Genomic DNA, 26,174 nt, shown 5'->3' with positions numbered 1-26,174 from the left:
GATTGTTGGTGCCAGACAGGCTGGTTTGAATATTTCTGTAATTGCTGATTTCATGGGTTTTTCACACACAACATTCTCTAGAGTTTACTCAGAATTGTGCCAAAAACAAAAAACATCCAGTAAGCGACAGTTCTGCTGGAAAGAAACAACTTTAAGCAGCTCAGTTTATATAGTGAGCAGGAGCTGTCAAGCTTCTTAAAGGACAACACCTATAAATCATTATCAAAGATCCAGTATTATTCAAAGACATCATAACAGTGTTTCATATGACTTGTGCACTTTATTCCAAGCTTTTTGGGGCCATAGAAAAGCTTAGTGTTGTATGGACTACATTTATGGTATTTTTATAATGACTTTTTCTCTTTGGACTTTGACAGCAGTGGTCAGTATGAAGTGTTTTTGTATGTAAAAGTGCAGTGTTAGGATTCTTGAAGAAAATTAAGTTGTTAAGTGTTAAGATTCTATGCGGGAAAAACAATGAGGGACAACTTGATGACATAAATAATTTAGTGTATTTTCTTTTTGCTAGCCAGCTGACACAGTCATGTCATTTTACAGAAAAATCATTGATGAAAATAAATTCAAATTATATTAATCTTTTCTTTGAGACAGCACAAAAAAAATAAAGAAAATATGACTTAAACAGGCAAATTGCTAGCAATGCAGACACAGTGTTTATCTTTTACTGTGTGAACTTAAAAATACTTTAAATAAAAAAATTATGACCAATTTCACAAAATTATAACATTTTGGTCACATTTAAAAAACTTTAACATATTTAAAGTCTTAATTTTAGAAAATTATTGCAATTTGCAACATTTAATATTTTAAAGGACCGAGGACACCCACGACCCCCCCCCCCAGTATTCAAGAAATGGTTACGGCCTTGAGGCACATCAATGTGTCACAGGTGTGAAAGGCTTACAGGCTATTCACACTAAAATTGAAATCTGACTCAAAATTCAAATGTTTAATGTTCGCCATAATACAGGGTGCATTCCATTCAGGAGTGATCATCCTTATGCCCTATTAGCTTTGAAGACTTTGCCATTCACTGTGAGAGCTTTGCAGGGCTGAAAGGTGTGGGGCTCAAAATAAAGTTGTTGTTTTTTGTTTTTCAGAATACCAACTTTTAAGTCATTTTTATTGGAAATTATTTTTTGCAGCATGGACATAATGATTGTTCTCCCTTAAAGTGCCCTATGGAGGCTGACTTATCCTGTTTAGCTTCTTCTCTGCTTTATGTTGCATTTGACTTCCAGGTTAAATACACAGAAGTTGTATAACGCCGAGGCCAATTGTGGTCTGATTAACTTATATAAATGCTGGACGGAGCCGTACTACAGTGGCATTATCTAGGTCTGTTAGCTTGATTTCACAAAAACCGTACTGGTACAATTTCAAAGCATTTACATTATATTTAAAAAAGATGAATTATTGATTTAGTCCATCTGAAATTGAACTTTTGAACTGTATGTAAAGACACTCAATGTTAGACTGAGTAGCATGACAAAATAGCAGCCTCACAGAGTATTGGAATTAGAACTATTTTATTGGGTTATTTAAAAAAAAGAAATCCCTCAAAACATTTTGGAACAGTATCTTGCTTTTCTAACATAGTTTGTCAGTAGCACAACCAAGTCCTGTCTGTTTTAAAAGAGAAATACACCAAAATGTTATTGGAGGATCTTGGAGATCATGTCAGAATAAACTGAATGTTGATTTTTGTTGTTATTTACAGAAAGAACATCCATGGAAATGGATGCTAAGAACATCCATGGAATCTGCTAAGAACATCCATGGAAATGTTTTCAAAAGCAAAACTTTCTGAACAGGAAAAATTTGCCCCATATATGGCTACATCATGTGATGGAACCTGTGGGCTATCAAAAGGGAGTGGATCATATTAGTGGGATCTTATGAGATTCCTTTTTCATATATGAACTCACATGATCATGTTTTTCCCCCTTAACTCATAATTTACCGAAATACTCAACCAGCCCGTCTGACACCAACAATCATCCATACGATTATCTAATCACCCAATTGTGTGGCAGCAGTTCAGTATACTCAAATAAAATCATGCAGATACAAGTTAGGAGCTTCAGTTAATGTTCACATCATCCATCAGATTGGGGAAAATGTGATCTCAGTGATTTGGAGAGAGGCATGATTGTTGGTGCCAGATGGGCTGGTTTGAGTATTTCTGTAACTGCTGATCTACAGGGATTTTCATGCACAACAGTTTCTAGAATTTACTCTGAATGGTGCAAAAACAAAAAACATCCAGTGAGTGGCAGTTCTGCAGATGGAAACGCCTTATTGATGAGAGAGGTCAACAGAGAATGGCCAGACTGGTTCGAACTGACAAAGTTTACGGTACTTCAGATAAGCACTGTGCACAATTGTGGCGAGAAGAATATAATCTCAGTATGCTATTCTGAGATGCGGGTTGGTGCTGGTTTGGTGGCTTGAGGGGGACCTACACAATATTAGGCAGGTGGTTTTAATGTTGTGGCTGATCGGCAATTGTGGGATGAAAGGAAATGATAAATCAAGAAAAATATATTTTCATTTATTTATTTATCATTTTAATTAATTGAAACAATACATTGAAATCTGCAGTTTTATAATAGGACTCAATCTGTTCCTATTCGAAAATGAGACCCCGTGTTTTCCAAATTACATATTTACTTGTTCTGCGAGCATGATTTTTATAAGCCATGGCAATCTTATTAATAATTCAATAATAGACCCTTTAAATATTATTTTATACAATATGTACTAAATGTGGTAGTTGTATGTTTATTGTGACATGTCTACTTGCTTTTTTTATGGAGCTTAGACACAGACGTCATTATTCAGAGGGGCAAAGTGAAGGTAAATGGTTCCGTTCATGTGACTAAATTGCACCACCTAAAATGTTCACATGAAATCATCTACATTGATAGTTGACATTTCTGTGCAAAATACTGCACATCAACAACTCTTGTAGACCATTACATTTCAAACTAAATGTAGGTCACAAATTTAAACAATGGAATTAAATAGGTTAAACACACACACACACACACACACACACACACACACACACACACACACACACACACACACACACACACACACACACACACACACAGGCAATGCCATTATGTGATGTAGTATACAGATTGCATGAGTGGAACACATTATAAATAATTGGTGTTTTAAAAGTCATATTGATCAACAACATTTGAAGATCATAAACTCAACTCAAGCCACTGCAGTGCAGATGGACTCAAATCAAAGATTGGAACTACAGAAAGTGACTTGCATCAAAGAGTAGTCTGGCCTCATGGCAGGGTTTCGATTTTTCCTGAGGGGGGCGCCAGTAAACAACACATGCTGTCATAGATCAAAACTTGGAAAATTCAATAACCCTGTGAAAAATAGTTTAATGCATTATCATGGCTGTTTGTGTGCTTGTTGGATGTCAAAGAAAACAATCTGGGGGGAAAAGGAATGTGAAAAATCTTGATTGAGGATTTTGGTACATTATTGACAATGAAATAAATGGTCAAACTAGAGTAATGCTCGTTTAATAGCATTATGTAATATAACTGAAACAAATTCTTCTTTTTTTGTGTGTGGCTGCAATCATTTATTTTGATAATGAGATTCAATACATTTAGTAAATGTCAACTGATGTCTGAAGGATGAACATGACAGACCAAATTCTCGCCTTTGACTTGTCAAGAAGAGACAGGCATTTTCTCACATCCCAGACAAGATCAACTTGATAAGACTACATGTGAACATTCCAGGTCTCCTTTTTGAGATGTTGCATAGACCACAGCAGCGCCATACATTTTTTGGCGGGAATGACAACGAGAGAGCGATAGATGTTCCTTCTCTTTAAAGGTGCTGTGAGCGATTTCAGCCTTTCTACTTCCACGAGATTGAGCCGTTTGATTAGCCAATAGTACTCTTTCCAAAACCCCGAACACCAAAGATACCAAAACGAGCTAAACGATTGTTAAAAACAACCGTAGTAAAATAGCGCCCTCAACTGAGAACTGTTATGAACAACATGGCATAAAATGCATTATGCCTCAATAGTTCGTTGCAATTACAATACTATGAGAACGTGCAAAATGATTGACAGGTCGAAAGCGTCATTGTCCGCGGACACATTTTTGTTTGCTGTTTACAGTTGTCACATTGGCCAGCGATGTACTGTAACTCAGGGCACTTATGTCATTATATCTTTCAGGGAGTATGATTGTTTTACATAGGCCTACCTTTATGAAAAATCGTTTACAGCACCTTTAATGGTGTGTACAGTTGTTCGATAGTTCCGCCGATGAAACATTGAAAAAATATCTTTCCAAGAGCATTCAGTAGACAAAAACTTCAGACAACATGAATTGTGTAAAATTAAATGTAATCTAGGAGCTTTTTTTATAGCTTTATACCGTGCATGCCATTGAAGAGATTGTAAGTCTATCCCTTACAGCCTCGTTTTCATTCCTATTAAAAATCAAATATGGCAAACCTTTTCAAAGAAAGAGTAAAATATCACACGCCAATGAAAGAACATTTTAAGCTTCTCTGTGATAGTTTGTTTGATTTCCCATTGAAACAGACACATAATTAGTGTATGAGTCACACTCACACATGATTAAACAGTAATGCACATCATTCAACATGACTTCCTGCTTGGAAAACTGCAAAGATGAATCAAGCTGCATATCTTTCAGCTGAGGTCCTACTTGTCATTAACAAAGCATTCTTATGTATTGCATGCAACCTGTGCTCAAACCTCACCTTAGCCTCCTCAATGGCAGAGCTTTCAGAGCTTGTCTCTTCTCATTCAAGTGATGGAAATGTATCAGTGTTCCCTTATAATATTTGACTTATTGCAATTACCTAAGTACAGTAGCCGATGAGTAATTATTTAATATACATTTTGTCGTCACATCACGTCTGCGTGGGTCATTTGTGGTTATTACAAAAATGCAATGAGGAACTGATTCTAGAATATACAAAACAAACACTTCCTTCGTAAATTCTTTGGATTTACATTGAACGCCCTGGCTGCCAAATTGTTCTCATTCAGGCAGTTCACACCCAGCCCACTTCGACTTTCAAATCTTTATCGGTTGTCATATCAAAGCAGTCACATTCTTGCGAATCTCTGTGATCTTTCATCAAAGGAATTTAAATTGATGTGTTGAGTGAATTCCTCTTCAAATGTAACGTTTGGAAAATTTGAGAAATGTTTTTTATCAAACCCCTATGAGCCAACCAGGGCACGTGCATCAGTTTATTTACAGTAAAAACAGAGAAAGAAGAAATTGGTCATTATTGTATATGTATTTAGCAGTTGTTCTTCTAGATTTTAGTCTAGTTATTGTAACTTCACTGATGATTTGATACCATTGAAAACATCTCGGTTACATATGTAACATTGGTTCCCTTTGTCGAGGGAAGCAAAGCACTGTGTCACTAAGCTGACTCATATGGGGAGTGTCTTTCTACACAACCTAGTTGAAACCTTTCTACAATAATGGCAGGATTGGCAATGGTGTTTAAGTCCCACACTTTTAGGCATGAAGCTGTCCGGAATAAGAGCAGGTACGCAAACACCATTCCTCAGAATTTTCTGACTGAGGGACAAAGAGCGCATCGCTCACACCTCAAAGAACCGAGATGTTCCCTTACGACTCAGTACACTTGACATTGCATCAATAAACTGACACATTTGGGGAACAAAGTCCCATCACTCTACACTACACAACATAAACTTCCAGAGAGGAAATGTGACGCAGCAGTCCCGTGGGTCAGTGACCAACATTAGTATGCCTCAAGTGAATGACCCTCATGGTGGACCAGGAGGGGAAAACTGGATTTAAAACTGTATATATGAACTGTAGTCATATAGTATGAATAAACCCCTTCACAAACCCAGTCAGGAAGGAAGTTTATTTGTAATGAAAGTGCCTGTGACTTTTGTCAAATACAATGCTCTGAATGCAGACGTAAGTTTGTAGTGCTCGCAAAGGGCATAACAAATGCAAGGACTGTTCCTCTATCAGAATTAAATGGTGGAGGGAAAAAGGCTTTAAGATGAACCACCTGCACTCTGAAGGGTGTGGTTAGAACCTTAGGCACATAGCCTTTTCTGGATTGACAGTGGTTTTTGAAAGACCCGGACCACACTCTAGACATGAATTGTAAACTTACAGTACTTGTAAATCACTGACCTGTTTTACTGAGGCCAGATCCAGCAGTAATGTGGTATTAAAAATTGTAAAATGGTCTGCACTTATATAGCACCTTTTTAACCTTAACGGTATTCAAAGTGCTTTACACTGTGACTCATTCACACATACACATTCATACACCAATGGCAGCAGAGCTGCATGCAAGGCACTAGCCTGCTATTGGGAGCAACTTTGGGTTCAGTGTCTTGCCCAAGGACACTTCGGCATGTGGAGTCGTGTGGGCTGGGATTCGAACCACCAACCCTGCAATTAATAGCCAACCCACTCTACCAACTGAGCCACAGCCGCCCCACAAGCGAAAACACACACAATTAAACATAGACCAGAGGCTTGAAGGGAGGCCCCACGAGCACTTTAAGGACCAAAGTTAGGTCCCAAGTCGGGACTCTAGCCGGGCTAGGGGGATTTAGCTGTACCGTCCCCTTAAGGAATTATGATGAAATCATGTTTGCCTATAGAGGTGCCAGCTTGATATTCAGATATAGTTCCCACATAAACTTTGAGCATTGATAATGAGCCCTGTGTCCGATCGCTATTAAGAAATGTATGAATTTCAGGTATGGGGCAGTTCACTGGGACTTTGCCGTGTGAAAAGCACCAATTAATGAACACATTCCATTTCAGTGCTTAAAGGTATCTCGTTGACAGTGCCCTAACATGTAAAATGGTGTTCATAACTGACTGAGCCAATTCTGGCTCGTCCGCTGTGCTCCATTCAAAGGCCACACGTGTAGGCTTCACAGCTCTGGCTGGGGATGCCAAATCATGCCTTTCTTCAGCTGTATTTCCCATGGAGGCCCATCCAGTATTTCTACCATCTCTAGAAACCAGGACTGATTGGGCCATTTCGGTGCAATTAACAGAGCTGTTTCCATGTCCACTCTGACTTTGCTGATGACAGAATGAATGAGGCGCACAGATGGAAATGCATACTTGCACTTTGTGTACTGGATTTTTTATTTCACTTTTGGTTAAAGAGATAATCTCAGACTTGGCTGTGTAGCTCATAAATATGTACTGTATATATATATATATATATATTCTTTTTTTATTATTTGTTGCATTTTGGTCTGTTCATGGAAAGCCAATTATTCATAATTTGAATTTAGCAATGTAACTTGCTATTTACGTCCTATATTTAACATACAGCACAAAACTCATTTCTGGTCCTGTGTTAATCTCAGGCAATTGTGCATATTCCCAAAGATTAGAATGTCATGGTTGTAAACACAGCTGCCAGGTGACACTTGTTTCTGGATTTGCATTTCATAACACTAATAATGGAGGGGGGATAAAATGCAAAAACAAGAACATGAAGGGAAGGAGAGATTCACATTTTAGTCTGTGTGAATACATGCAATGCATGTCACAGTTATGACAGCCGGAATTGTACTCAAGATATTTCAATCTATGAGAGATAATTTTTGCCTCAATGGGTTACAAGGAGAATACTGAGACTATACTATATATCTCTTTTCAGCTACAACAAATAAGTACATTGAGGAGTGCTGACATACCACCATATGACAGAATAAGACATTTTTAAACAATTGATCATTTTCTTTGCTTTTTCAGATGTTTATTGCTTTATTTATGCAACATTAAAACTCCTAGGATATTCTCTTTGGCATAAAGAAATTTAAACATACTTAAAACAAAGACAAACTTATATTTTTTAATTAGTTGGTTTTGTGCTATTGAAGTATGATATAAGCCACGGAACAGTAATTTAATAAATATTAAGATTTTTTTGAAAGCTCACACAGTAAATACAGTTCTGTACATATTAAAGATCAAGGGCACTGCAGAAACGGAAACAGCTTTAGAAAGATATTTACTTTTACAAAACTGAAATGTTAAATATAATATTCTTACAAAATCCATACCTTCCCTACATATTTCTAAATCAGAATATACAGCAGGGGTTTTAACTTAACAACAACAGTGAGAAACCCCAGAATGCACCACATTTTAGCCATGCAGCAATAAATTTAAAACAATCAAACATGCCAGCTAGTGACTGAGGTGTTTGTGCTGAATTTAATTAAAATAAATTGTACTTTTGAGGAACAGAGTGAAGAGAAATAGATAACCAGAAATGGCTTGATGAAGGCATGGCTCTCAAGCTGAAAGAGGCTCATAGGTGTGGAAGTGAATCCCTTTAGAGCAGGTGATCTTCATCACAGCCCCATTCAGGCTTTCATCTGTTATGATGTGCAGCATTCCCTCTGCAATCAGTGATGGTCTATAGATATATATATACACACACACACACACAGAGACAAAACATCAAAATCTCTTACTGTAGAGTTACCTGTAGAATAATAATGAAATAAACTCAATTTAGAACACGTTAATCAAACTTTACAAAGACAGTTGAACTTTATGATGCAGCTCCAGGAAGCAGAGAGCCATGCAAACACACTTTAACAAGGCAGTTAATTTGATTGTATTGTAAAATGAGTCACTTGTCCTTAATCTTATCTTCACTATGTTTTTGCCAACATATCTTTACCCTCATGTGTCTAAAGAGAGTTTGAAGAAGACAAACATTTCTGGCACAGGGAAAATATGTGAATAGGAAACACATACAAACCAGTTAGATAACTGAAAAAAAACAAAACAAAAAAAACATTGGAAATACCTGCAAAACCAGAAGCATACGGCTAGTGAGTGGCATGAATAAAGTGCCAGCTATGCAATGCTTTAAGCGATCTTTTTGGAATGGAGGAGTTTGATTTGGTTTAACTTTGAGCGCATGTAAAATAAAAATCTTGTAAGCAAAACATACTGTTTAATCCACCTTTAATCAGTGGGTGGTGCAGATTAAAGGCCCTGATACATTGCGAAATTGAAGAACGAATGGGTGTGATGTCATTTAGAACAAAATCTTGCCAAAAAGATAAACGTTTTTTAGATAATTTCAGTGGTTCGTAACAGCTTGCTAGGGCAAACTTTTAAGAAAATGTCTACCCGGCTGCTTAACACCTTCTTACTTCTATTGGTCCACATCACCAGTAGATGTGACCTGAAGCTACACCTACTTTGTTTACGTTGTTCAGTCAGTCAAGATCAGTCAACAAAATGACACAACGACGTGCAAGTTATTTGCGAGCTGGTGCAAATTTACCTACATCTGTACAATCATTCATGTAGAAATTTTTTTCCAAGACCATGTCATGATTTTTTTGGTTTTGTTTAATTAGTCTACAAAAGGAATCAAATCTACTCAAATACTCTCAAGTTCCCATTCACTCATATGTCATCTGCAGAGAAAGACTGCCTTGTCTGGATGGAGCAGCTGAATGACCTCCTTGCTTCAGGGAAAGTTTTATTTGGAGCTAGGATATGCCACAGAATAAGTTTAATATCTGATATAGTAAAGGTTGAAATGGATTCGATGCCCATATGCTGCCAGCCTCTGCATATATGGGAATGCCCATGCTCAATTGTTCTGGCAGATTGTGAGGACCCACTTTAAAGACGAGCTGTGGGTTAACCACTTTCAAATGTCAAGAGTTATGCATGATGAATTGTGTGCCAAGGTTTGACCTTTCGTTCACATCAGGCTATTGGAACATGTGCACGAATAGTCAAAACACGTCATCGTTATGCAAATAAACGGTTTCCATCACCTTAATGCACATTTTAACTAATGCGAAACTCATGAATATCCAGCTCCTCCTAGCGCATTACATTTGATGTGAAATTGGAGAGTTTATTTGCATATCAAGAGACTCCTTTCATGATTTCTTATGCACAATTTGAAAATGCGCATAAAAATTGTTGGATGTAAACCCAGCTATAGATGTTTTCTTCCTTGTTACACAAAAGTTATTTTCCTTTTAAAATCATAGTCAGGTTTAAGGTTTGGTAAAGGGGTTAGACCTTATGGTTATGTTTTGGTTTGGGATTAAACATTAAAACAATATCATAATACCATTGTTCATTGTTTTTCTTTGTTTAAGTAGAAGTTGTTTTTGTACGAGCCAACTAGATTTCTTACGAGTTCACCATCTTGTACTATAATATTTTAACGAATTGTCATGAGACTGGGTTGGAATTTTAATATGTATTTTAACATAAAAGGTCTTGACAGAAAATAAAATTGTACAGAGAGACCACTACACTATGCCACTACAGTGTATCTAGAGGAATCTGTCTGCCTGCCCAAACAATTGTTTATTTCTGACTGAACACCAAAACTACCTTGACAATCCCATACATAACTTTTCACTTAGTAACCAGAGCAGTTCTTTTGCTTTTGCTTACTTAAGAATGCCATACTTGTCCATCCTTTCCTTGAACTCATCTTTGTACTTGACAAACTTGCCCATTGTTTCCTCATGCTCTACAGTGCGTAGGAGCTGGGTGTCCACAAAGGCTGGGCACAGTGTGTTGATCCTCACTCCATAATTGCCCTGTTCAGATGCGTCCTGCTGACAACAAAACGTGTCCAAACACGGTCAGCCTAAATTACACACACAGCGCAAAGAATGTCAACACACAGGGGTGAGAGATCCTATCTGTGAGCAAGCACAACTACTCTCTATTGGGGGAAATAACTGTGCTTGTTCCATGCTAAAAAAACACATCTGATTGGCTAGTTTGGTTGTCAGGTGCAGTAGACTGGAATGTTCCATTTTTAAGGAAAAAAATTTACAAATTATTCCAATAAACTTTGCTGTAAACTGGTGAGACAGAATTGATGTACGCACGGCCAAAGCTCGGGAAAATCCAATCACCCCGTACTTCGTTGCTGTGTACACTGGCTGGTGAGGAGAATGGAGAAATGCTGGAAGGAAACAAAGCAAACATTAATTCCAACCATCCAGCAAGACATGAAAGTTCATGGCTACAGTATCATTACAGTAGACTGAATAAAACCTCTCCTGTTTCGATAAGGGCTGATAAAGGTTTTGTAACCAAAATGTAGGTATTCCAGGGGTACCCCTAGGGCCTCTGCTGTTTAGAAGCACATGGCTTCCATCTTTTTGAGACTGCAGCAAAAACGAAAACTGTGACAGATTCCCAATACCTTTGTCATGGAAAAACACTTAATCTTCCAAGGCCGAGGATTTCTCCTTGAATTCAAGTATGAAAAAGCTAATAGCTGTCAACCCTGTTTAAATTGAAACACACAATTTCCTAAACTAATGCTCATAAATTTATAGAACAATTTGTTTTTATAAACCCATATAAATTAACTTTTTGGGGAAAAGCCACCTGCTTTTTCTCCTATTGTCTTGCTAAGAAATATCTGCAGTTAACTTATTCTTTATTTTATGTGGAATGTCATTGTAGGGGCAGTGAATATTTACTGAAGCTTTCAGGCTTTTTTTATGATAAACAACCTTTACAAGTGGCATCAAATCTGGTCAGCCAAAGGCACCAGAGAGCTAAGAGAGTATTTGCTGTTAAACAGTTATTGCTCGTTCTAGATGAACAAATGTAAACACAACATTTATGCACATCCAGTGAATAACCCACTTTTGTACAAAGGAAGGTTGTTTCCCATTCTGGCAGTTTTAACCACTCTTAGAGAGTCTCCGAGCTTTCTTGTCTGTAAACATGTTAATTTAGAAGTAAGATCGTAATAAAGAGTAAACCAAACAATGAGGTCATCCTACAAAGACATGCTTATTCTTTCAGCACAATTCAATTTGCAGCAAAAGTGCCAAAAGGTTTCTACCATATGCTGATTTCAGCTCTCTCCCTGCTGCAAAACCAGATGTTAGACATGGGGATTATTCCACACCACAGCTGGGAGAGAGAGATGTACCAACAAAAGAAGAATTGCAATTCGAATCATAGAAATCTTGGACCTCTGACATCAAACTTTGTATGGCAAAGCCCCACTAACAGTTGGGGCTTTGCTGGAAGTATCATATAAATATGAAATACTGTGATTACTTTCACAGACTGTACTAAGCATGTATTCTGTGTAAGTTAACTTACAGCATTCTTGTTTTGTCTCATGTTTTCTTCATGCTTTGGAAAAAAATATATATATTTGTTTGGCTGGCATTCAGATAAATACTTTAAACAACCAGGTCTCAGATTCACATTACTATTCCTACATAAAATAAAAATAATGTTATATATATATATTTATTCATGTGGCTTGTTGCGCTACAATAACGGCTTTTATTCACCTTAACTCAAATCACAAGTAAAATTGATATTAAAACTTCATAAACACTTACTTTTCTCCCTGTTCCTTAGAAAATGCTATCTTTTGCTATCTTAATAGGCAAAGACAATTATTAGTAAGCCATTCATATGTGAATTTTCTCAAACTGTAAATACGGTGTTTCTGTTTTGCTATGAAAATTGCTCCATTTGTTTTGAGGTGACCTTTACCTTTTAATAGACAATGTTACCTTCTATAATGCTGAACAGATAATTCATGTAACCCTTTTTGAAATATGTACAATATTTGCATATTTTTAAAGGGTCATGTTTAAAAACCTGGTTGAAAACCCTAAGAACCTCAATCAGAAGCTACAAGGAAAAATAGATGTCATTACCAGCCTGATCTCATAAAAATGACAGCTATATTTTTAAAATATAAAATTGTATTGCATGGTTCATTACATGTGTTTCACCAGTTACATGGTGAAAATGTCTGTTGTGTGTTAAAAGAGAGCTTACATTTTCTCCTAAATAGAAAAGGGCTTTGAAGTTTAATCTCTTCATCTCTGATATTTTTTCACTTTTAAATTTAAAATCTCACCATACACTAATACAGTGGACTAACTGCATAACATTTTAAAGAAAACTTTTTAAAGTCTCTTTTTAAAGAAAACTCCCCAAATTTTAAAAAAAGATTCCAATCATTCATAAATAATATTGTATACATTTACAATCTTATGATGCACATTTTTTTCATGAGGATGTAATTCTGGTTCTGTCTGCTCTATCTCCCTGCAAAAAGTCTTATTTCATTCAAATAGAGAGCAGTCCTAGGATTTTTTTCATCACCTTCCATCACAATATATAGATCTGAAATGTAGGTGGCTCTCTAATACAGCTGAGCTCTCAAACCATATAAGCTCAATTTAGGAGTCTTTGTAAAGCTTAGATCCTCAACATTTCATTATCAATATTTGATAACATATTTTGCCAATGATATGTTTATAGTGCTTTTTTGTTTAAAAATTTTTTCTGGACATCTGAAATATAACACTGGATTATTTCACCAAGCAAGCAATAAAAAATTGTGAATTTTAAAGAAGACAACCTAAGGAAAATGCTGATCTGAATTTTCAGCTACTTTGGAGCTTACAGAAACAGTGATAGGGGCAGACATGAGACATTTGTCTTTGTTGTCTTACAAATATCGTATTTCACTTTGTGATTATTTTGATAATAATTTGAACTGTATTATACAGTCTCATTCATGAGAATGAGAGCTTTCATTTGATATAGTCCTTGTCTATTTACTGTAATTGATATGAGAAAAACATTTCTACGACCTGACCTCTAGGTGGTGCTAATTTGTGATGCAAACTTTTTAAGGCTTTATTTTGTTATTTTACATAACAAATGCAAAAGTGGTATTCTCTAAAAAGTTCAGATTCTAAGCTATAAAATGATACCACATATGCCTGACTACTGTATCTGAGGACTTAAGTGTTTCAAGCATAAACTTATTTTGCTACATAGCGCTCCCATCTGGACTCCCATAGCGCTGCATTCTGGACCCGCCGGTGGAGTTTGAAATGAACAAAACTTACCACCCTAGCAATGTGATCGAACAAACATGTAAATGTAGTTGGTTATGTAATGCAAATGTTAAAATGTATCAACTTCCAAGTCATACGCTAGTAATACTGTTAACATGTCATAAGATAGCTTTGTGTCGTGTGGAGGACAGGGTAAAATTTAAGTGTTTATGAACGGATAACCTGCCGTTTTACTGGAAATTTGTGTCATGTGCTGAACTAATGTTCTCCTGAATTAAGGGATTGTCTTTTTTCTTGAAAAGTCTCACACGTCAGAAGTTCCAGCAATGAAATTGCTGTTTTCTTAACAGCAGACAAACATGTGGGTTGATGTGTATTAACTGTACAGGAAAGAAAGCTAGTTATTGTGACATAAATCTGTTACGATTTGCTTTATGCCTTTCTGTTGTTTTGTTCACATTACATTTGAACATCCTTTAAGATTGGATTCTTGGAAAACAAGGTGTGTTGTAGTGACATTTAATAATAAATTTGAATGTTTTGCATCTTAATCATCAAGCAAACTCTTAGTCATTTAACTGTAAACTTCAGAAAATGCACAGGGTATATTGAGACATGTATAATTAGGTGCTATTGCACATGTTCTTTCAGTTTTCAATAGGAGGTGCAGATCCTTGGCAACAGACACAACAGCAGTCTATTCACAGGGTCAAATATATTTGTACTTGCCTTAGTGTGAGCAAACATTTGACTTATATAGATTGCTAATGAGCCAGTGAATAATGTTATGTAACCCATAAGCACGGCACTTGGAACAAGTTGTTCTGAAATATGAGGCAAGTGTTTTCAAAACAAGCATATGCACATTTGTTGGACACATGATGAGGTTATCAGAAGCTTACCTGCCATCGATGAGACATTGATGATAACACCTCCTGCCTTTCCATATTCTTTACTCATATGTTCCAGGGCTAAATATGTCCCCTTTATAACAGATGTCTGAAGAGGACAACAGTTGAAAAATTACAAGCACACAGTTCACAGTGTCATATTAAAGGGATAGTTCACACAAAAATTCCTCCTCATACCTTCCCATATGTGTATGACTTACTTCCTTCTGCAGAACACAAAGATTTTTAGAAGAATAGTTCAGCTCTGTGGGTCCATACAAGTGAATATTAACCAGAACTTTTAAGCTCCAAAAATCACATAAAGGCAGAATAAATGTAATCCATATGACTGGTTTAAAATGTTTTTAGAAGTGGTGTGATAGCTGTGGGTGCAAAACAGATCAACATTTAAGTCCTTTTTTACTATAAATCTCCACTTTCACGTTCACAAGCTTTCACATTCTGAAAGTGAAAATAGAGATGTATTGTAAAAAAAGGATTTAAATATTTATCTTTTTCTCACCCAAAGTGACAGCATCGCTTCAGAAGACATATATTAAACCACTGGAGTTGTAAAGATTTTTTGTATATTTCCATTATGTTACTTTTGAAGCTTCAATGGTCTAATCACCATTTACTTACTTTGTATGGACCTACTAAGCTGAAATATTCTTCTAAAAATGTTTGTTGTGTTCTGTTGAAGAAAGTCAGTAAAACACATCTGGGATTGCATTAGTGTGAACCTATGTGAACCTCTTAGATGACTAATGAGAGTAAAAACATGTTGGGATACTAGCCAGATATTACAAACTAACACATTGTAACACATTTTTTTGAGTGATTTATCATGTCCTCTGCAAATCTAGCAACCATTCTCAAATTCCACAACACTATAAAGTATGAATAATTATAGATATATTGTGCACAAATTATTTTGACAGTGCATAACTTCAAAAAAATGTTTATTATCAACCTCATTATCAATGTAAACCTCAGATTTATTTTTCATTATTCATTATAATTTTATGTTAGATAGTATTCTAACATATCAAATAGTTCTCACCAAAAAAACACAGGATTTGTGCACTAATAAAAAAAAAGTAAAAAACAAAAGTAACAAAGTGCACCATATTTGTGAAAAAGTGACATGTAATGGTGCTCCCTCCACCTCATGTGCTGTTGTGAAATCTATTGGAGCAGAAACAAGGAGTGGAGTTTGTGTGTGTGTGTGTGTGTGTGTGTATATATACATTGTTTATACTACATTATGGGGACCCATATGTCCCCATAATGTCCCCATAAGGATAGTAAAACCTGAGATCACCTAAATTGTGGGGCCTAGCCATCAGTTTTTTTGAAAATGTAAAAATGCAAAAAGGTTTCTATTAGGGTAAGTTTAGGGGTATAGGGTTAGGTGAAAGAAATTATCGTTAGATCTGTGTAAAATCCATAAAATGCACGGAAATCTATGGAGTCCACACAATGATATAAAAACAAGTGTGTGTGTGTGTGTGTGAAAGAGAGAGAGAGAATTTGAAATTCCTTTTCTGAAGTGCAGTTTAATATTATGCCCCAAGGCACAAATGTGACATGATCCACGCTTAGCTGTGTATATCATGAGATGTGAGTGCCCAGAGAGGTTGAAAAAAAATTAACCTGACCAAACCAGGTTCATATCAGAATTATTTTTTAGCTCACCAAATTTACTTCAATGGTCTTTTCCCAGTTCTTCTCATTGTTGATTCCAGCATTATTGATGACAATATCCAACCGACCAAACTTCTTGACTGTGCTTTGGAAGGTTTCTAAAACAAGAAAAAAGGTCAAACACATTTTCATGTCTTAATAACATAATATGGTGTTTTAGTCTGTAGGGCCCCTTCTGACACTGTTTTCAAAACCAAACGAGCTTTCCAGGGAAGCAGCATAGACAGTGTCATCCTGCAGCCTGTTTGCACTTCCCTGACTTGCAGCAGTTGCATTCCACACAAAAAACATTTAATTAAACTCTACATTAAGTGTCATTAGAAACAAGTTGAACAGGAACATACAATCTTCTTACCACCATTGCCGACTCATAAACTCTTGTCTTTGAGCAATTGTTGAAGTAAAAAAAAAAGAAAAGAAAAATAATATTGTTGTGTTAAAACTTTTCAAATGCCCAGGAACATTCCTTTGTTTTGACCTGAGGCTCTATGGATACCTGTACGGCCTAATTAACTTATATTTAGCAGAGATGGTCCACTTCTATTAAAATGAATGTGCGAAATTGGAACGCTCAAACAAGGAGGAGTTCTGAGCGCCCAACGGTCAACTGATGTAGAAAGTCAGTCCCGTTTTACGGTTAAAAGAGACAATTACATTTTAAATACGGACATCACCTGTCAATCAACTACTGGACTGACTTGCTAGAAAGACTTTGACTCTGTTCATGAAAATGATAAGCTACACATGCAAACAAGAACGGAAATAGTGTATCTTTAATAGATTTGACCTCTAAAAAAATCGTATGAGAGCAATGTAAACGGTCACTGAGTTTACCTTTTAGTTTCCCCGCGTCCGTCACGTCACACTGGATAAAAATACAGTTATCCTCTCCATACAGTCCGTCTAGTTCTCGTTTACAGACCTCGCCCACAGACTGATTCATGTCTACCAGTGCTACCTGAATTATCAGTAATGTAAACAAATTAATAACGTAACGCTACAGGTTAATAACTTTTCGTATTGTCCGAAAGTTAAGTGTACACACACGCGCGCGCGCGCGCGCGTTGTTTATCTACTTAACTTTCGGACAAAACTTTTCAAGAACCTCGAATAAAAAAAAAGGAGAAAACAGAAAGCGACTTCACAAATCGAATAGAAACCTTTGCCCCATTTTTCAGGAGGGCTTCAGCTACGGCTTTTCCGATGCCCTGTGCTCCGCCGGTGACCAGAGCCACTTTCCCTTCGACACTCATTTTGCACACCTCCGTGCACACAACGCGCTGCTTAGTGTTAACCGGTGCGCTCACAGTCAGAAGGGGCGTGTAGATGAGGACTTTAGTAAACTCAGACGGCCGAGTGTCATCTTACAAGCTATAATTTACACCCAAGATCATTTCAAAACAGAACAGTGAGCCTTCCACATTTCCTCTAATGCCATTTTACCTGGTGTTTAATAATTGAATTGAATTGAATGCCTTTACTGTCATTGTACTTTACAATACAACGAAATTGGGAGCACTCTCCACTGGTGTATACAATAAATACATTTTAATAAAAAAAAATAAAAAAATCAGTATAAAATCAGTATAAAATGAATTAAAACGGTAATCACAGTGCAAAGGGTGACTGGATTTGTCTGACTATTTATTAATAGAAACTATTGCATTTGGAAAGAAGTTATTTTTGAATGTGGTGGTGCTGGATTGTATAGACCTATAACGCCTACCAGAAGGCAACAGTTGAAACAAAAAGTGACCTGGATGAGTATTGTCCTTGATGATATTTTTGGCTCTTGAGAGAGTGCGACTAAGTGCAATGTCTGACAAAGATGGTAAAGGGCATCCTATGATGTTTTCTGCAGTTTTGATGATTCTCTGCATAGCCTTTTTGTCGGCAGCAGAACACGCAGCAAACCACACAGAGATGCAATATGAAAGAATGCTCTCAATGGTGGATTTATAAAAGGACACCAGCAGCCTTAGATTCATGCTGTTTTTCTTGAGTATCCTCAAGAAGTGGAGGCGCTGCTGTGCTTTGTTTACAACTGTTGTGGTGTTGATTGTCCATGAGAAACGATCTGTAATATGGATGCCCAGAAATTTAAATGAGTGAACTCTCTCCACACTCTTGCCATTAATGAAAAGGGGTTGGTGGTGTGTGTTACATTTCCTAAAGTCCATTATAAGTTCCTTTGTTTTTGCAGTTTAGGATTAGGTTATTGGCAGAGCACCACTCAGACAGATTCTGCACTTCCTGTCTGTAGGCTGACTCATCCCCTCCCGTTATGAGTCCCACCACAGTAGTGTCGTCTGCAAACTTTATGATGGAGTTAGTAGAAAACGTTGGTGAACAGTCAAAGGTGTATAATGAATAGAGAAGAGCACTCAGCACACAGCCCTGAGGTGAGCCGGTGCTAAGTGTGATAGTGGAGGATAAGTGAGTGTCAATTTTGACAGTCTGTGGGCGATTTGACAAAAAGTCCTTGCTCTCCGAGTTGGTGTCTAATAAGCCTCCAAGTACACACACACACACACACACACACACACACACACACACACACACAGAGAGAGAGAGAGAGAGAGAGAGAGAGAGTGATGGAATGCACCTAGCTAAACAATAGACAAAGTGTGCATTTGTAATCATCTTTATTTTCAGTCGTTCCCAGGGGGAGCTTAATTAGACTTATGAAAAATATGGCCACAGTTGACAATTCAGTGTTCATGTTTCAGTGCAATTACATATGCAAATACTTTGTAGGCTAAATGATTCATGTACTTAAAGTAACATTTCAGGTTTAGTAGAAGTTAAGCTCAATCGACAGCATTTGCGGCATAATGTTGAGAACCACAAACAATTATTTCGAATCGTCTGTCCTTTTCTTAAAAAAAAGAAGAAAAAAAAAATCGAGGTTACAGTGATTTGTTATAACTCATGTATTATTTGTGCTGTAAAGTTTTTAAATTTGTTTATTTAACAGTAATTTTAGGGTTTTAGGGTCTGCTGACATTGCATCATCATGGCTTATAAATTATGTAGCTCTTTACACGGAAATGAGTAGTAGGCCCTAAGCGATTTTATTACACTAAAATCATGTCAACACTCATATTGTTTGTCTTGTGGCTTTACTTTTGAAATAGTGAGTTTTTTTTGATGTTTACAGATTGGCCCCATTTCCTTAAAAATTATTTTTTAAGAAAATGAGGAATGTCAAAATAATTTTTTTATGTAGCTATTAATCAATGCCACAAATGCTTTCAATTGAGCTGAACTTGTATTCAACCCAGAATATTCCTTTTATATGTAAATCTTTTGTGGAGAAACTTCTAAATAAACTTTGATAGTATTATGACTTTTGTAGTTAATTATATTTACATGTAATATGTGTAACAAGGACACTGTAAATTAAATTGTGCTCAGAAGTATTTACAAATGTACGCCTGTACTCTTATAGCAGCAAGAACATTTTGACTGACAGATCTAGTTCACATTGAAAAATGAAGTACATCGAAAAGACATGAGTTCATGCATACATTTAATAATGTTTGTGCAAAATAATTTACAAATATTCTTGAATTATACTGTAAATGCCTGTAAACTTCTTGTATTCCTTCCACGATGAGTGTGTGTTCCAAATGCAAACTACATCACTGTTCCATGTACTTAACTGAATGTGTGATACATGTTTTCACAATTTATATGGCACAGTTTATTTTAATATTTCTCCAAGACAATGGTCTCTTCATCATGCATGACAAGATCAAATGAGCTCAGTAAGCTGTCTTGTCCCGATATTTTGCAGATCTTTTGCAACTGTGCCATATGAATTGTGAAAACATATATCACACATTCAGGTTAAGTACATGTAACGGTGATGTAAAGATACATCCATAAAATGTGTTTAGACATTTTATAGATGTGTAATTGAAAAAAATACTCAACTAAAATTGTGTTTTATGGAACACATAATGTAATGGTTACTGTTGTAACCTCCGTTTCCCGATGGAAGGAACGAGAAGGTGTGTCGATTCTAGTGACACAAGGGGTCTCTTCTGAGAACCTCGCGCACCTCTGAACTTGAGAAAAGTCAATGTCAAGTTGGCAGACAGAATTTGCATGCCCCGCCCCTGGACATTCGGGTATAAAGGGGATAAAGGACTGTCAGAGAATATGGTTACGGTGATAGGGATAGTGACATGGCAAGGGGGACACAACGTCTCGTTCCTTCCATCGGGCAATGGAGGTTACAACAGTAACCATGACATTCCCCTTCTGTCACTCCCTCGAAATTGTGTCGATTGTAGTTACACAAGGGGTCCCACTTCAAAACGCCATGCACTACCCATGTTACATGACTGCCGAGCCATGATAGGAGAAGTTGGGTCAGCTGCACGTAACCCTCCCCAACGCCCACACTAAAAGGTGTCATATACCGCTCTTAGGTTCCCAGTAACCATACGGGAACAGGCGACACGACTTGTATGGGAGCCAGCCGGCAAGCCGAGGCCTTTTCTCTATGTAGCTCATTAAAAAGTGGCTGAGGCTATCTTAACGCTATATATACGTTGGGGAAGGCATCCTTTCCCATTCCTATTCTTTCAGGGGGAAAAGGCCCTTGCGGAGACCATGACCTGCCCAGACTGGGGGGAGTAACTTGTGGCTAATACACACAGGGGTTGTCAAGCCGCCCGTGGACATGGTGCGGTGGTAGATCCTGCCTGACAAGGGAGGAGTTAGACACAGCGACCGGGGGGCAGCGGGGAATGCCCAAGGTAGACGCGGGTCCTGTCAGCAGGGGGACCATACCGCGGAAAATACGTCACAGGGAGTTGCCTGAAGCAAGAACTATGCCTGTGGAGCCCAACCCCATCACGGAGCATTCAACTCGTGGTGGGTCTGGCTGCGAATTCCTCCGCTGAATCTGCGGCCAGTGGGTTAGGGAGGAAGAGCATTCAGGAAGCTAGAGCTTACTGGCTAACCTGGGTGAGAAGGCACACTGGATCAGCTTGGTGAAGGGTGCAAGGTACAAGCGGAACACCCGGTCGGCTGTTCCGTATTACCGAGTTCTACCGGCTCGGACCTGACAAATGAAGGAATGAGACCGCCTCAACCCTGAGGTTGTAGAACCTAGCAAAGGTGTTGCCCACATGTCTGCTAAGGAGGTGCTGTGGGCCAGTGCCCACAAGGATGCCACAATTCTCGTAGAGTGTGCACGAACCTGCAGGAGGTGGGGGGGAGGGAGGGCACGGCCTGGGTGTGATAGGTTAGGGAAATAGCGTCAACAACCCAATGAGCTAACGTCTGTTTGGAGACAGCGTTCCCTTTCCGCCGTCTGCCAAAGCAGACAAAGAGCTGCTCAGCGCTAAAGCTCTGCTTGCGGTCCATGTAGGTATGCAAAGCATGTACCAGACATAGCAATGATGAGGCAGCGCTTGCAGGTTCATGACCTGGTCCCGGAAGGGGGTCATAGGAACCTTTGGCACGTAGCCCGGTCGCGGTCTTAGGATGATGTGAGCATCTGCTGGACCGAACTCCAGGCAAGTGTCGCTGAGAGAGAACGCTTGCAGGTCCCAACCCTCTTGATGGAAGCGAGAGCGATCAGGAGGACCGTATTTAAGGAGAGGGCTTTGAACTCGACTGAATCAAGAGGCTCGAAGGGGGGTCTCTGAAGGCCTGAGAGGACCACTGAGAGATCCCAGGAGGGGAACAGGCTTGGTCAGGAAGGGTTCAACCTCTGGGCGCCTCTAAGGAACCTGATAATTAAGTCGTGCTTACCAAGGGACTTGCCGTCTACTGCGTCATGGTGGGCTGTGATAACAGCAACATACACCTTCAAGGTGGAGGTGGACAGCCTCCCCTCCAACTTCTCCTGCAGGAATGAAAGCACAGACTGAACTGCGCATCTCTGCGGGTCTTCAGATCTGGAAGAACACCAATTTGAGAACAGATGCCTCTTGAGGGGGCCAGACGTGGAGATTCCAGAGGTCTGGCGCGGGTGCCAGAGGATGCCCCGTCCCTGAGAAAGCAGGTCCTTCCTCAGGGGAATTTGCCAGGGAAGTGCTGTCATGAGGAGCATGAGATCCGAGAACCAGGTCCAGGTGGGCCAATAAGGAGCCACCAAGGTGACCATCCCCCGTGGCCAGTTGTGTGCCAGCATGTCTGTGCCAAGAGGGGCCTCCATTAGGGAGTACCAGAGAAGGCAGTGGGAGTTGTCTTGAGAGGCAAAGAGATCTATCTGTGCCCTGCTGAAGCAGCACCAAATCAGCTGGACAACCGGGGGGTGGAGCCTCCACTCTCCGCTGAGCGAGACCTGTTGCGACAGCGCGTCCGCAGTCATGTTGCGGTCGCCTGGTATATGAGTGGCGAGCAGCGAACTGAGTCCCGGCTGACTCCAAAGAAGGAGATGGCGGCAGAGTTGTGACATGTGACGGGAGCATACGCCGCCATGGCGATTTATGTACGCTACCGTGGCGGTGCTGTCTGAACGGATCAAGGCGTGCTTGCCCCGAATCAGCGGGAGAAACCCCTGCAAAGACAACAACTCTAGGCATTTGATGTGCCAACGCAGGCGGGGCCCCGTCCAGGAGCCAGCGGCTGCATGCCCGTAGCACACGGCACCCAAACCCAGTTGAGAGGCATCTGTGGTGACCACGACATGTCTGGACATCTGCTGTAGGGGGACTCTTGTCTGCTGAAAACAGAGGTTGAAAGTATGACGGCACGAAGGGGTGATAAACATAAGGTATGTGCCACGGCGCCATGCCGAGGCCCATCTCGGGACTTGAGTCTGAAGCCAGTGCTGGAGTGGTCTCATATGCATCAACCCGAGCGGCGCAACCGCGGCCGAGGATGCCATATGCCCCAGGAGCCTCTGGAACCGTTTGAGAGGAACCGCTGTGCCTGGCTTGAAGAGATCGAGGCACGGAGCACTGACTGTGCAAGCTCGGTTGTCAGGGGCGCTGACATTAACACTGAGTCTAACTCCAAACCGAGAAAAGAGATGCTCTAAACCGGAGAGAGCTTGCTTTTTTCCCAGTTGACCTGAAGCCCTAAACGGCTGAGATGCGCGAGCACCTGGTCCTTGTGGGCGCATAGTAACTCGGGTAATAATTTGGGTACCACAGCCCAAAGGGGGTGCTGCGAAGGAAAAAGAGAGAACGGAGGATTCTCCTCCTGAGCCTCCACCGGGGGACAGAGTGGTCTTGCTAACAGCTCTGGAGCAAACGTCTGGTTTCCTGGGTGTGCCGTCTCAGGAGCGTTTAGGTGTATTATGGGCCCTAGAAGACGTCCTGGAGACGGGGGGCATACGCCACCTGCGGGGCGCTCGACGCTGGGGCTGAGAGCTGGGCCAAGGTTGAGGCGGAGCTGCCGGTGGTTTCTTCGCAGGGGGACGCCCACGGCGAGCAGACAGGGTGCGGCCTGCGCTGCAATGACGCGGCATGATGTGAGAGATCCCCAAATCACCTCCATCGCCAGCCGGGTCGTCTTCAATCCCGTGGGAAGAAGGGGCGATGCGGGGGGCGGCTGGAGTGGCATTCGTTTTGAGAAACGAAAGCTGCGACTGCAACGTTGCCATGGTCATGTCCTTGCAGTAAGAACATGAACCATCCACAAATGCTGCCTCAGCACACGAGGCAGCATCTATGACCATCGGATCTGGAGAGATACCGGCCACATCCAGGAACTACACAGCGGCAGAAGGGCATCTTTAAAAAGACGCGTCCTGAAAAGGACGTTCAACGCTCACTTTTGTATGTTGCTCTTTTACCAGAAAAAATCTCTTTTAGAGGAGAATAAACTTTTTCAGAGAAATCAAACTCTTTTAGGAGAGAAGCGCTGTCGAAGCGACCAGGGGCAGAGTCTGCACAGTGTGCAGAGAGGAGAAAGCCGCTGGAATGCGCCGTCAGATCCAACAGAAAGCTCTCTTACAGAGGTGGGTGAAGCAGTCATGACACTTGCTTGGTGATCACACAACCGTTCGGCTCCGAAGAAAAATTCTGTCTGACAGTCACTCGCCCGCTCCCCTTTATACCTGTATGTCCGGGGGCGGGGCATGCAAATTCTGTCTGCCAACTTGACGTTGGCCTTTTCTAAAGTTCAGAGGTACGCAAGGCTCTCAGAAGAGACCCATTGTGTCACTACAATCGACACAACGTCTAGTGAGTGACAGAAGGGGAACTGAACATATGATTATGAATTTCAGTGCAAATGTTAAAGGAGATCTTGTGTTCTCAAATGTTAAAGGAGATCTTGTGTTCTCAAATGTTAAAGGAGATCTTGTGTAAACACCCCCCCACCCCACAACTCCCCAGCACACATTTTTCCAAGACAGTGTTGTAGTATATAGTTGGTATGCACTACAAACAACTCTATAGTAAGATCTCCTAAGAGGAAATATTGTCATTATATACATATATTCATATAATAATACCTTGCCATATAATGACCATACATAAAGTTACATCTGTTTAAAACTCAAATTTATTCACAGTCAACTATGCTTGATTCCAAGACATATGACAATATTTAATTTGTTATTATACTATTATTTAATATTTTTAGAGATTATCTTGGAAATTACATTGGCTGATATAACCATTGCCCTTAGAAAGAAAGAGAGACTGTGTCATCTTCTTCAACAGCCTCACCACTCCTTGAACTTTTCTCCATTCATGAAATTGCAACACATCACATTGTTTTGTGCTGGCATCATTATATCGAAATGGACATGCAATGGTTTTTAAAACAATAATGATTTTGTTTAAGGACTACTTAAATTCTGAAAGGATGATTTTGATTCCTCTGTGGTTTCCGACAGAACACTACCCATTAAAATATAACAAATGTGGCAAATTTTTATAATGTATCCCTTTGTGGCAGCTGATGTTAAGGTGTTGATAATTGTAAACAGAAGAGTCTTTTCTGCTGGTTCTTTTTTTAGATTTTGCTCAGAATGTTTTGGCCTAGTTGCTGGTTTCAAGAGCTGGTCAACAATCAGGTCTGTGTCCAGATAAAATTATAGCTTTTTGGTCAAGAATTATATACTGATCAACTACTAGTACAAACTTTCAAATGTTTCCTTATAAAATGATCTACAACATACAATGTGTTTAGAAATGTGTCTCTGCTCTTGCACTCTGTTATATACTTGGCATTTTAAATAACTGTATATCAAAAATACAACACAGAATGTTGGCAGTAAAGCTGTAAGACAACAAAACTGACAAAGACCAGTGCAAGACACACACATCTGTCTCTACAAGGGTCTGCAGACAGTGTCTAAACTGTGTTGTGAAACAGTGCTCTTATGATAAACAAGCATGGAAGTGCAGACCACTTTTTTTAGGTGTATATGTGTGGGACAGGTGTGCCAGTGGCCCTACGGATGCCTTTGTACTTGTTTAGTGAGTGCAGTGTCCTGTATGTGTGCACAACACAAACAGTATTCCAAGTATTGAAAGTAGCCATTGATCCTTGACATCAGTTCCTCACAGTCATTTTAAATGTGTAGCATAGATCTTGGCAGGAAGTGTTGGCAGGAAGTGTTGCACACAAGTAATAACACAAGAGTTCTTTGCTGTGTTACTACTAAACCTTTCAAAGTGCAATGTGCCGTGTCTTTCCAT

At 39.4% G+C, this 26,174-nt stretch overlaps 1 protein-coding gene across 2 annotated transcripts; it reads right to left on the bottom strand.

The window, feature by feature from the left end:
- Nucleotides 1-7,833: 7,833 nt before the first annotated feature.
- hpgd (15-hydroxyprostaglandin dehydrogenase) lies at nt 7,834-17,846 on the bottom strand. Of its 2 annotated transcripts, none has more exons than XR_007970634.1 (7): nt 17,712-17,846; nt 17,386-17,509; nt 16,543-16,649; nt 14,857-14,953; nt 10,985-11,061; nt 10,539-10,737; nt 7,834-8,511 (listed from the first exon to the last, which is right to left on the bottom strand). XR_007970634.1 is itself a non-coding variant. In XM_052127454.1 (7 exons), the coding sequence occupies exons 1-7, from the start codon at nt 17,802-17,804 to the stop codon at nt 8,388-8,390; spliced, it is 786 nt and encodes a 261-aa protein (XP_051983414.1). In that variant the 5' UTR covers nt 17,805-17,846; the 3' UTR covers nt 7,834-8,387. The 2 variants fall into 2 exon arrangements, 1 of the variants encoding a protein (XP_051983414.1); XM_052127454.1 differs by having other exon boundaries at nt 10,539-10,702.
- Nucleotides 17,847-26,174: the final 8,328 nt, after the last annotated feature.

This window comes from Xyrauchen texanus, chromosome 5, assembly GCF_025860055.1.
Source record: "Xyrauchen texanus isolate HMW12.3.18 chromosome 5, RBS_HiC_50CHRs, whole genome shotgun sequence".
Taxonomy (NCBI): domain Eukaryota; kingdom Metazoa; phylum Chordata; class Actinopteri; order Cypriniformes; family Catostomidae; genus Xyrauchen; species Xyrauchen texanus.
This window is presented reverse-complemented; position numbering and strand designations above follow the sequence as displayed.

Excerpts from the sequence above, each read along its gene's own strand:
- hpgd (XM_052127454.1), bottom strand. The coding sequence starts at position 17,804 with ATGAGTGTCGAAGGGAAAGTGGCTCTGGTCACCGGCGGAGCACAGGGC. Across the intron at positions 14,954-16,542 it reads AGACCATTGAAGTAAATTTG|ACATCTGTTATAAAGGGGAC; the intron begins GTGAGCTAAAAA and ends TGTCCTCTTCAG. Across the intron at positions 10,703-10,984 it reads GATTTTCCCGAGCTTTGGCC|GACGCATCTGAACAGGGCAA; the intron begins GTGCGTACATCA and ends TGTTGTCAGCAG.